Genomic DNA, 12,057 nt, shown 5'->3' with positions numbered 1-12,057 from the left:
TTTAATAAATGTCCATGTCTGTATTCCTGGCACACAATATGTTAAAAAAGGGGGACTTACCTGAACCCCTATGGTCTGGTTCCATGCTCCAGTACAGTATCCAGAGAAGCAGTGATGTAACAACAATGTGCATATTGGGGCTTTATATCACTGTGGAAGCTGGCTGAATGCAGCATAGGTCAGTGCCACAGGACCTGAAAGAAGGAAAACAAAGCATGCTTTTAGGCATTAATATGCTGAACACCCACCTCTCAAAGCAGGAAATAGGGGCATACTGAAGAAAAAAATGCAGTTATCTATGCAGGTCCACTGAAAGGAACACTATTTCATGCAATTCTCATATAAGCATGAGAAATAAATGGTTAAGAAATTACAGAGGAGGTGGAGAAGAATCTAAAAGGGACTACAAATATAACTCCCACAGAGTGTTTTGAAAACATCTCTCTCTCTTGCCCTGTTTCCATGGAATGGCTGAAATCACGTTCTGATACCACCCCCTGTTCCGAAGGCACTCACAGTCTTTGCAAAGCACCTCTCCACTGCAGTGCCTCAGGATTCTGCAGTGTCACTCCTCTTCTCCCTGGCTCTCTGCAAAGTGAAGTCATAGGAATGGATCAGCCAACCTGACTTCTCACTACCCTGCCCAGAATCCTTTGTGAACTGAAATGAGTCATCGCTCTGAAAAAATCCACAGCGCAATGTTCCAGGTTTCTCCCTGTGTCTGCGCTGGCTTCTTTGTCTTTGAAATGAAGTGCCTATGCTTCTGGAACAGTGCCCAGCTGCATTGTACAGGATAACAAGCCAGCCTTCTCATTAAGTGGACAAGAAAGCTATTTACATGCATTAGCACAGACAAGTTAAAGCTTTAACCCTCTAGTCAAGATAAAAAAAATCACCCTTAACATATCTTCTTGATGTAATGCACAACTCCCCCTATACACAGAAACATAAATGCACAGACATACATGGGCATACAGATACTTACACAGAGTAGTATTTTCTTTAACTATTCACTATTTTTCATTACACTTACCAGTTTAAGGTCTATTAATTAAAAAGAATGATTTACTCTCTTTTGTCAGTCCTGAAGAATGCTGCAGATCTAAATGTAACAAGCAGCTCTGCTGTACACTAGATCAAAGTTGTGCTGCTGTGAACTGTTAATCAAAAAATTAGCAGCAGTGGACAAGTTCTTGTAAGCTTTTTTTTCAGTATCCCATTCACCATTTGGGCTTAAAACAAAGTGAGCCCTGAAACCATGCCAGACAGAAAATGTCAAACTGTTCCAAGAGCCGAGGGCCAGCAGAGCTGCTTCAGCTTCTGCTACCACTGACAAAGAAGGCAATGCTCAGAACGAGGTCACTGTGTCAGGATCTCACTCCCAGTGCTGGGTTTTCTTTTACTTGGTGAGGGTATGCTAAGGTGAAGTATCAGGAAGGCACAGAAGAAATAGGAATAGTGTGAGATGAGAGATAGATGCTGCTGTTTCAGAGGAACATTTTTAGTTGTTCTGAGACATTCTTTTAAAAGAAGGAAACGCTTAAAATTGACTTTACTATAAAAGAACTATTTCTAGTCATGACCTAATCATCAAAATCAGACCAATATGCCAAAATGGAGGTGCAAAAGGAAAAAGGAAGTTTTGCTACAAAGCACCTCTTTAAAGGTTCCTACATTCCATGCATTCTGAAATGGTTTGAAGCAAAGAAGGCACATAATCCACAGAACTTTGAAACATAGCACTTTAGGACTCACCTGTGCTATGCTGGACAGGCAGTTCTCCTATGTGTTTCACCAAATGAACACACCAGGTGCTTAGGACTGAATGAAGTACAAAAGTCACTACCACCCTGGCCTTTCAAAAACCCTGGCAGTGAGAGAGTCCAACCAAGCCTTAAACAGGTCTCTGTGTTTCAAGAGGACAAGTAAATAGCTGGGTTATACAGCTACAGTTTGTTGTATGAACAAACATCAGTTTTGGCCACAGGTCTGTGGGGGTTGTTAAGCAGCAAAACCACACAGATCGATTTACAAGTGTACCACACCGGTAGTTACACAGTAGCCACAATCTCAACATTAAAAGATGGGGGCTTGCTATACACACAGTCAGCAATTTTTGTGTTCCCTGAAAAGCCTCCTTCCAGCAAATCTTCCTACAGCTTTACCGAATTTTTGCCTTCCCTGGAGCTGCAGCATCAGCCACAACACCTCTAATGAATCCAACTCGACATTTACAATGTTTTGGGTCTCCTAGGATTGTCCTTCAGAAACTCTGATTGTCTACCAAGTACACACCCACTTTACAGCAACAAAACCTACCCCATGGAAAAAAAATTTAGCAAGTGAATTAGACCAAGCACTTATTGAAAGTAAAAACAACAGTTCCAATCTTCTTCCCCTTTGCACCAGACAGCTGCCATCCAAAGCTAAATGGGCTCATGCATGCAGCACTGTTTTCACAGACATGCACAAGTTCTTGCTGCAGTACTCTTGCAACTAACACCAAAGTTAAAACACTGGCAGAAGAAAGCTGAAGGTAATACTGCAGCCTAAACAGCTTTTCTCTCTACCAAATTTCTCTAGCACTTGAATCCATACTATATGCTCAGGACAAACTCAAGTATTCTGAACAGACTAATAACTGCAAGCTCTTCCAGTGAGACAATTCCTCTTGTATGTGTGATGCCTATGGATACCTGGAATGCACCAAGCATGCACAGACATCTTGTGTGCATGCACCTAGGCATGCCTTTACTCAAATTCCTCAGTTTACAGCACTGTTACACAGCCCTTTAAGCAGTATCAACAACAAGAAATACCTGATACCTCAAGTATAGCAGAGAGCAAAAGTGAGAGACCAGCAGTGGGGGAAATATAAATGAGAATGTTTAGAAGAGCTGAATTTGATGGACAAACCAGTGCTGCCACCATCAGTGATGTCACAGGACATGGCCTCACAGGAGAAAGCCCTAGCCAAAATCCCACATGCACTCCCCAACCAGGGCAGGTGCTCTGTTCCTCCATTCACATCTCCCCCCGTAGCACGACAGAGGTTGGTACTAAAACAAAAGCTGCCATATTGATAGCATACAGTACAAACACACCACTTGCTTCTCTCTGCGTAACTCCATGCATGCATGCGCATCCAAACAGACCAGTACAAAATACAGTACAGCTTAACATCAATCTTCATCCCACACTGAGGAAGCAGATGATGTAAAAATCCCAATTTCTTTGTTTGCACACACTCCTTTGTCAAACTCTACATTAGCTTGCATACATCCTTCAGTCTTCCCAAGTTGGGGCCTGGGATTCCCCTCCTTTGCCACAGCCCCTTCCTGATCACTAGAGGGAAACTCAAGAGAAAGAAAGGAATATGCTAAAATGGGCATACACACACACAGACCCACACACACGGTAACACATGAGAGAAAATAAAAAAGCTTAAAAAAGAACATGCTCAAAAGAAGCCAAGAAGGTTATCAAGAGTGCAAGTCCATCTTGCCTGTATCAGTTACCCAAATTTCAGAGGCTAAAATCAGCTATCAGTGGTCAGCAACTGTAGCTGCAGAGACCATAATCATCTACCACAGGATCATAGAATATTCTGAGTTGGAAGGGACACACAAGGATCATTAAGTCCAACACCAGTAAACAGCTCATAAACAGAACAAACCTGCAACCTTGGTGTCTTTAGAACCATGTTCCTCCAACTGAGCTAATTTCAGTGTTGGTCATCATGATCAGCTCTACAAGAATGAATTTCACAAAGCAGGAACCACCCAGACACTACACCAAGAACACAGCCCAGGAACTCTGTGGTCTCAGAAGATACCAGATTGAGGAATATCAGAAAGATACCAACTTACACTTCCATTTCTTCAGGAAATCTCTTAATACAAGAAATTTTGACATATTAGTGCTTCACTAACAACAACTTACTTGCAGGATGCTAATAAGTTCCGCTTGACTTACCTGAACAAATCTCCTGGTTCTTTAAGAAATCACAAGAGGAAACATGATTGGGGTATTAAGTTCACTAAAATCTCAATAAGTAAAACCCATCTGTTTCTGTGCTAGTTGTCTAGGAGCTAAATATCCTTCCTCTTTTTTTTTTTTCTTACTCCTGCTGCTTACACCCCAGTTTCTTAGCAGAGAACACACCTCCTCTCCTTCAGATCTCAGTGCACTGGCCTTTAAAAATCACACTCTTCTAGAGTTCTTTTCTATCTCTGCCCTTCCTGTCCCTTTAATCCTGTTGGACGACTCCTATACATTTACTCTAACTTACGTAACTTTCCTTTAAAAGCAACAACCAGAATTCTGCACCATATTCTAGTGTTCCAGCTAACCTCCCACCTGCATGGGAAATTGGAATTTCCTTACTTTTAGTAGAAATACCCTACTTTAAACCCTGCTTTTTTCCTTCACAGCTGTATTTTATTGGGGGCTCACTGCCACCCTACAACTGAGCAAGCAGTTCTAATTAACCTTTTTATGCTGATTGCAAGTGAGTTTGAAGCAAATATTTCTAGGTTTGACTCCCAAGACCACGATCTTCAACAGCTCAGTCTGTGTATATATTTAAGGATCTTTGACCATCCTGTTTTTCTCAGCTGTTATCCATTTTCAAGCATCTCTGCTTACCACATTCTAAAAAACAATCTCAAAACCTAGGACCAAAAACAAACAATGCTTTAAGTGTTACCTAATGCAGGACAGAATCATTATCCAGTGTGACACTTGCTAATACAACCATCCAGGAAACAGCATCTGAATGAAAACATCAAGTCTAAAGGGAGAACCAAGGCAACAAACGTAACTCCTTCCCTCAAAAAGCCCACCAGGTAAAAACAATTGTGTCTTTTCAGAATTCAACTACTAAATGAGTCTTCTTTAAATTATAGCTCACTGGAAAGTATGTGATATTTTAAATCACACAGAAGAATTCTGTAACACATTTTGTCGCTAGGACCACAAAATGAGAAAAGAGGAGGGTTTGGGGCTTTTTCATAGAAATCTGCTACAATCACATTAATTTGACTCATGTTAATGTTATATTGTAATCAACCACACCAACACCCCATTCCCTCAAAAACAAAGCCTGCTCGTTCTCTGGCAGCAAACAGCAAATGCAAGGAAAGATAGAAGCATTTTAAAAATCTGACACTAGAGGAGGTTTGGCAAGAGAGAGTAAGCAAATGAGAAACAAAAGAAAGAAAACCCAACAAAGATAAACCTAGATATTTTCTTATAAAAATTTTAAAAACACAGATAAAAATGCTCCTTTCCAAACACTTCTGAAAGCACAAAACACAGTTGTTGAAGGTCTTAACAAGATGTTCTTCACTATCCTCTTCAGTTTAGCCAGAACACATGCAGTGTGGCTGGAGATGCTGCAGCAAACATTCAGCAAGAATCTAGTCAGCGGAAAAAATTCTTGAAAGGTGAAGTGATAATTAGCAACACAACCCGAAGACATAGCGCACTCTCTCTCATTTATATTGACTGCTGTAACCATTAAAAGATTTTCAGCCCAAAGACAGTACTGCAGTGGTTACAGCTTTTCAAACCGATAGTGATGACTGGCAGATAACATCAGGTTAAAATAAGAACCTGCAGCACTGAACACAAGTCCCATGGTACTGCAGCAGCCTTTAACAGCCCAGTTTTTCCTGGCAAGGAGAGAACTGATGAAAAGGCCAGGCATGGAATCAATTAAATTAGTGCCAAAGTGCTTTTAAAAAGAAAAGGTTAGATGCTCCAAAGACTTAGCAGTTGAGAGTTTACTGGGTCATTTTTTTCCCTGTGGTCGAGAGTAGAGTTTTCAATATGGCTGGAGTACCTATAAGAAGATATACTTTAAAGTGAAATTGAAATATTTTACACCTCAATACATGAAGAAGCTGTATTAGTACATTCTGCCCCTATGCCCTACCTGCAAGAGGTAGATGCAATGACCCCTGCTTCCCACAGTGGTTCAAAATTCTTTCAAATTGTGTCCTTTGGTCTCACCTGTGTGGGGATCAGCTGTGCGGATGGGAACAAAGGAAATGCCATGGCACAACATTTCAGCAACTCACCAAATCTGCTGCCTGCCTCATGCTCATCAATCATTTTATAGAGGAAGCATTAGAAATCCCACTGCACATTACCACTAGTGTATACTGCACCTTAAAGGGAAATGCCCTTGTTCCAGAAACAGTTCTTTTGAGATCCTCAGGGACTGGCATATTTTGACTCTTTATCCCAATGAGTATAACTATCAGCAAATGCAGCAACCAAACCTACCTCCCCAAATAAATGACAGTACCTGGAACCAGGGGTTCCCACAATTAAATAACTCACTGGATGAAATATTTCCTCCTGTCCATTTCACAAATCTTTTACTTTTGAATTTTACTGAGCACTTAATTACAGGAAGCAGTAAACTAAAACCTACAACAGATATTTTACTACTTTTTAAACAGTAATACATCTCTACCTGCTGCTCTATTGTTTTTAAATGAAATCTCAGAAATCTGAAAATTGCCTTGTACATGAGCCATAAAACCATAGTACCCAAAAGGATAAAATTACCAATTGCACAGAGCAACCTCTCTTGTATGACTTCTTACATACCTCCTCATTTATAGCCATAAGTTTAGACTTTTAATTATCACTCCTGACTCATCTAATGCATTCACCGACTCCAGCAACACGCAGAGACCAAGCTCCTAAAAAAGCACAAAACTTAACCAATTTAAGCACTATTTTGTCAGTGCCCACTGCACTGCTTTATCCTACAGCGCTGATGTCACTACTCTGCAGAATTGCTCAGCTGTTTCACTCAGCTGTCGCTAGTCCCCTCTGAAATCCTCCTCAGCAGTCTTAGTGAACCTGAACAACTGCGATCTGACAGACAGGGTTACCACTTCATTATCCATTCCATCCTTCAGATTTCTTGTATAGCTATTAAACCCCAAACATTTGGTATTGATCCCTGCTGCACAAAGCACCGTTAACCATTTACAGGGCCCAGAAGGGGCCATCCTTCTTTTTTCTCCTCTCCACACTAAACTGAGCTTGACAAGACTCTTCTTTTGGACTTCCACCAAGCATTTATAAAGCACTAGAGCGTAGAGTTCTTGTGCTCCCTGAATGTCGCTATGACCCAGTTTTCTGAAAGATGAGAGCACACAAAAATAGTTGTCTCTTTGCCCTCTTATTCAGTATAGAGAGACCTAAACTAGGATATCAAGGCTAGATTCCTGAGATGATCTCAGGAGCTGATGATGATCTCACCTTCAACTGAAATAAACCAAAAGGCTACCAAAAGGAGAATCAAGATAATTTCTTTAACAAATTTCACAAGCAAACACAGGACACAATGAGAAAAAAATAATGTATCAAAAAAGGTTGAGATCAAAGCATAGAGGATACATAAACCCAAACTCTGAATTACTATATTTTACGCCATAGCAAGATAGTTATTTTCTAACACACATTAAAACAATAAAATAAGTCTTTCCTTGTATCTTGTCACCACGCTGTAATTCCTTACTCTTGGCCATTAAGAAAAAAGTCCTTATAGTTACCATCATATTCTTTCACCAAGCAATCTCCACAGGCAGTACTTTAACTCACCCAGAACTTCCTGGCCTGAGGGCACCCCCTATTTAGGTGAAAACCTAAGTTAGGTCAGAACCAGAGCTTGAGATGGCTCTCTGGTGCAAAAGCACTTCTGATTATCAGTGAACATGGCACTGCACATGGTGAAGGGGATGGTACATGCTCCTCTCTCACCTGGCCACCCCCTTTGTGAGGCTGGAACTGCGGCACAGAACAGCCCTCAGACACTTCTACAGGGGATGCACTTTTTGAAACCCCTGCTTTTCTTCCTATCTGACTAGCTCCAAGCTTTAGGGAGTTGATACAGAGGCTACCTAAAGAAAAATCTAGGCTATTAAGACTGAATTAGCAGCAGAAGAACATAGGAGAGAAAAAGAAGAAACAATATAAGAAAGAAAGAACACAGGAAAGGTTAAAAGGAAATGTGAGGAAAGAGGTGATTTTTGTTTTATTCCTAAAGCAGACAACGCAGCATATGAAATGTTACTTCTGAAAGAAGACTTGTTAAAAGAATCTAAATGCTTAGCAGGGCTAAATGGAAGCAAAAATAATAACCAAATGGTAAAAAATAAAATCAGTACCTCCAGTTGTAGGAAGGCTGAGGAAAAAATAAGGCTCTACAGGATTGCTGGAATAAGCAAAGTGAGAATGGCTGTGTGTATCAGTGAAGAAATAAGTGAACAAAGGACAGTTGTTTTCTGACAACTGATCTACATGTGCTTTGTATCCACTTGGTGCTTGCCTTTGTTTTGTTTTCTGGGCTGACCTTCCCCCCTGCCACACAAAGGATTCAGAGAAAGCCTCCACTCAAAGTCTGGATTAAGAGCCCAAAAGAACAAATGTTATCTTGTGCTGCAGACCCAAGCCCGAGCCCAGGTGCCAATGGCCGAGGAAAGGCAGCATCCTCAGCAGAGCACCAAGCTCCTGCCAAGGGTACCCACACATTACTACACTGCCTTGGAAAGAGCCCTCCTCCCCTCCCAGTGCCTGGAACAGGCAGAACAGCTAAAAAGAAACATTTAGCTTCATATCCAAAAAGCTGCTTCTAAGCTTTTATGATGAAAGATCAAAGCTAGGGGAAGGGTGGGAGCTTACAGGACAGTAAAAAAAGTTGAGAGTAAATTAGTAGTGTGCATGATAGTAAGACACACATACAACATCACTAAGGGAGCATGTTAATGGTTTGGTAGTTTGAACAGAAACATGTGAAAGCAGTTCAGCATGTCACCACCAATACTGTCTTTAGAAGTGTTCTGCTGCTTTATGAGCAGCTCTTAAAAACACACACGCACGTGTAGTTTCACAAAAAGATGGTGTAATCCACAAGAACTTGAAAATGTGAGGCTACCCAAAGGGTGTCCTGCATGGTCTGCAAAGCCTATGCATAATGCATGAGAATTTTTTCTTTAAACTGTGGTATTTCATTTCTGGTACTGCATTTAACTGAGTTATTCCAACATGGATTTGTTGTGCAGTATCCAGTTTGATACAAGCTTAGAATATCATTTGGAGAACATCTGTGTAACAGGGATAAGATGGAAATTGACCTCAGGACTTTGGACTAAAAGACTAATTTACTGTCAGAACTATCGTGGTGTAACTATACCTACATAAATAGCCATTTATTTTGGACTAAGAGTGTTTTGTTTAACTTGACTTAGTTTGTACAACTTCCAGAAGTTTTATCAATGGGCTTGGTAGTACATGCGCAATCCTGCTAAATTCATCTGCATGACCTGTTGTATCATGCACAAAAAGGTGAAAGCTAAAAATGGAATAAACAAGAGTAAAAATAAAATACAATGCTTTTGTTACAGGCAAGCATATATCTTCCTGTTGTTCAATCATATGATCATGATGCATTCAAAAACTGAATGTTTAAACAAAGGAATTAATTTTCTATTAGTATTTTTTTTTCTGGGTTCTGATAGCTTCAGTCTTCAAGAATACATAACCATTGACATTAAGAGTTGCAAGTACTATTTCTGTAAAATCTTCCTGTTATGGGAAAAGGCAGAGATAGTAAGGGAGCCAAATGTGGCTTCTATTGCCATATGTTGTTTCTAATAGTCGCAGCTTGAGTTTCAAACCTGATGTGGGTTTTCATTTCCCTTTATCTCCATTGAGTGCTGCTGTACTATCAGTACTTCTTAAAATCAAGACTTACTAAGAAGCCTAATTTTAGGCACTCATTTCTGGAACATGGCACAGAAGCTCACACTCAAATGTAAAAAGAATCCAGGCATGTAAGGTATCTGGAAATACCTGGAAGTCTTGGACACTTCTTCATACTTCAGTTTACAAACAAGAGCTTAAAAGTCTACTTTAGGGCATAGAGATTTGTATGTGATTTACATGTCTTCTGCCTTGCTCCTGACAAACATTTTTTGATGGAAGTTTTAATGTAATTAGTGTTTCCAAGAAAAGTTTGGGGGTTACAAAATTATATTCTTAAGGTACACAGAGTAAGAAGTTCTTCCTTTAAAGAGTACAGTTCTGGTACTCTTCATATCTTTGGAGACTAACGATACAAAAGCTGAGTGTAGCTTCCCAGTGACAGTTTTCTTCCTGATAACATCTTCCAAGGGCAAAAATTACCTTGAAAACATAATCACCGCATATTTTCCCCTCACACGCAGCCTCTGATTGTCTCATTCATCATCTAGGTAGACGGACATTATGCAATTCTGTTTGCCAGATACTGCTCCTTAGGAAGCACTTGCACAATTCCAAAAGGATATAAACTGCCCCCAGGCCTCCAGAGTGGGTCATCTTCAACTATGGCTTCCACCAACAGTGAAGTCACAGTGTTGGCTTTCTGATATCACAGCCTTCTCTGTAGCAACAGCCTATGAGGTCACAAATAAAGGATTATCACTTTGTTGCAGGATTAAGGGAACTAAGAAGCTGGTCTGTCAGAAGATGGGTTTTACTCCAAATAATGGGCATTAAGAGAATGCTGAAAATAAATGGGTTGTAAATTGTCTTTGTCTGGCATGCATCCTTTTTTCGATAACACTGTAAAATAAGTTATTGCTTTCATTAACAGCTCCTAAGTAATGGAATGAACTGCAAGCTACCTCCTGAGCTATTACATGGGAGATGAATTCTGAAACAACTTTCATACCTTTGGACTCCTCAGTCATTTGATTTTGCAAGCATAGACATCAGTCAGACCACTCTCCTCAAGGGTCTGCTGGTTAGTTTATTCACAAGTATTCAAAGCTAGTAATAAGTTCCAGCAAGTGACTAGAAAAAAAATACAAAAGGAAGTCTAGAAACATCTGCTGGGGGGAAGGAGGGATAAAAGGAAGGGTGATAGCAGGTGACAACAGACTTACCTACATTATTCACAGAAATCCTATGGCCCATGCATGCCTACAGATGCAGAATTTTCCCATATTTTTGAATTACTCACTTTTCTAGATGCCTGGCAACTCAGGCTGCCTGGAAACTAGCTACTATATGCATATAGACTTATCTCACATGAGCAGTAGGTCCAACACATCAGGTGTACTATGTATGCATAATTTATCCCACAGGGACTGTCCCAGATTTTAAGATTAAGATCTAAAAGTCCTAAAACAGACTGGCTCACAATCTTCAGTCTGACCTGTGGTGCAAGCAATTGTACAGTGTGAGAGTATCTTGCAGCTTCAGGGAGATTCTTTACTAAGGCCCAACAGGAGCTGGAGGGGGAGCTTCTTCCAGCACTATGAGTGTAGGCACTAATACTGATTTCTGTTCTAGAACTGGAAGAAAACATTGGACAGATTTGCAGTAGCTGATCAAGGCTTTACCTGGAGTCTCACCCATCACTCTGGAAAATTTATATTTCTATTTTGCAGCACAACAACTATTAAAAACGTTGAGAAAAAACAACACAGACGGACTGACGAGATGCTTCAATATGCTTTAAATAGGCTTTGAAATTTTGCAACCTATTTAAAAACGTTGTTTCTTTTGCCCTCCAGCACTAGCAATAAAGAACCTCAAAGGAAGTGCTTAGATAGACCAGACTTACTCGCTTTGCCACTGAGCTCTGCAGCATCCCAGGGCTGAGCCGCGCCGGGAGACACGATCGACACGATCCCCGCGCTCAGCCGCGCCGAGCGCTGCCGGCGCCGCGGCCGCCTCCGTGCACCGGGACGCTGCAGAGACGCTGGGCCTGCACCGGCACCTGCCAGCGGCCCGCTGCAGCCCGCCCAGGCCAAGGCCGAGCTCAGGGCAAGGCACCACCCGCGCCCGCCGGGGAAGCGCTGCCCCGCCGGCACAACCCGCCCGCCGCTACAGCGCAGCCTCCCAGCGCGCCGCGCTGCTGACGAAGCTTTTACCGCGCAGCACGGCGGGCAACAGAGCCGAACGGGCAAGGACCGCCCCTGCCAATCCGGCGGCTCCCCGGTACCGGACGCGGCACCTACCGAGCGGCGCCTACCGAGCCGTACC

The 12,057-nt window shown here is 41.6% G+C and overlaps 1 protein-coding gene across 10 annotated transcripts in view; it reads right to left on the bottom strand.

Moving 5' to 3' along the window:
• The window catches only part of STOX2 (storkhead box 2), a 143,449-nt gene that overhangs the window by 26,123 nt on the left and 105,269 nt on the right, over nucleotides 1–12,057 (bottom strand). The window contains exon 1 of one of the 10 annotated variants that reach the window (XM_014264877.3): nucleotides 11,636–11,903. The exons of 6 other annotated variants lie outside the window; for them this stretch is intronic. Coding sequence is in view for 1 of the 4 variants with exons in the window: in XM_026791446.2 (XP_026647247.1) it covers nucleotides 249–273 (25 nt within the window). In the remaining 3 variants the exon portion in view is untranslated. Of the gene's footprint in view, nucleotides 1–248; nucleotides 449–516; nucleotides 826–10,209; nucleotides 10,799–11,635; nucleotides 11,904–12,057 lie in introns of those variants that run through there. 3 more of the 10 variants (XM_026791448.2, XM_014264874.3, XM_026791446.2) reach the window with 3 other exon arrangements.

The sequence above is a fragment of the Zonotrichia albicollis genome, chromosome 5 (assembly GCF_047830755.1).
Source record: "Zonotrichia albicollis isolate bZonAlb1 chromosome 5, bZonAlb1.hap1, whole genome shotgun sequence".
In the NCBI taxonomy this organism is placed as follows: domain Eukaryota; kingdom Metazoa; phylum Chordata; class Aves; order Passeriformes; family Passerellidae; genus Zonotrichia; species Zonotrichia albicollis.
The sequence above is the reverse complement of the archived record's forward strand: the minus strand, read 5'-3'. Positions and strand labels throughout refer to the sequence as shown.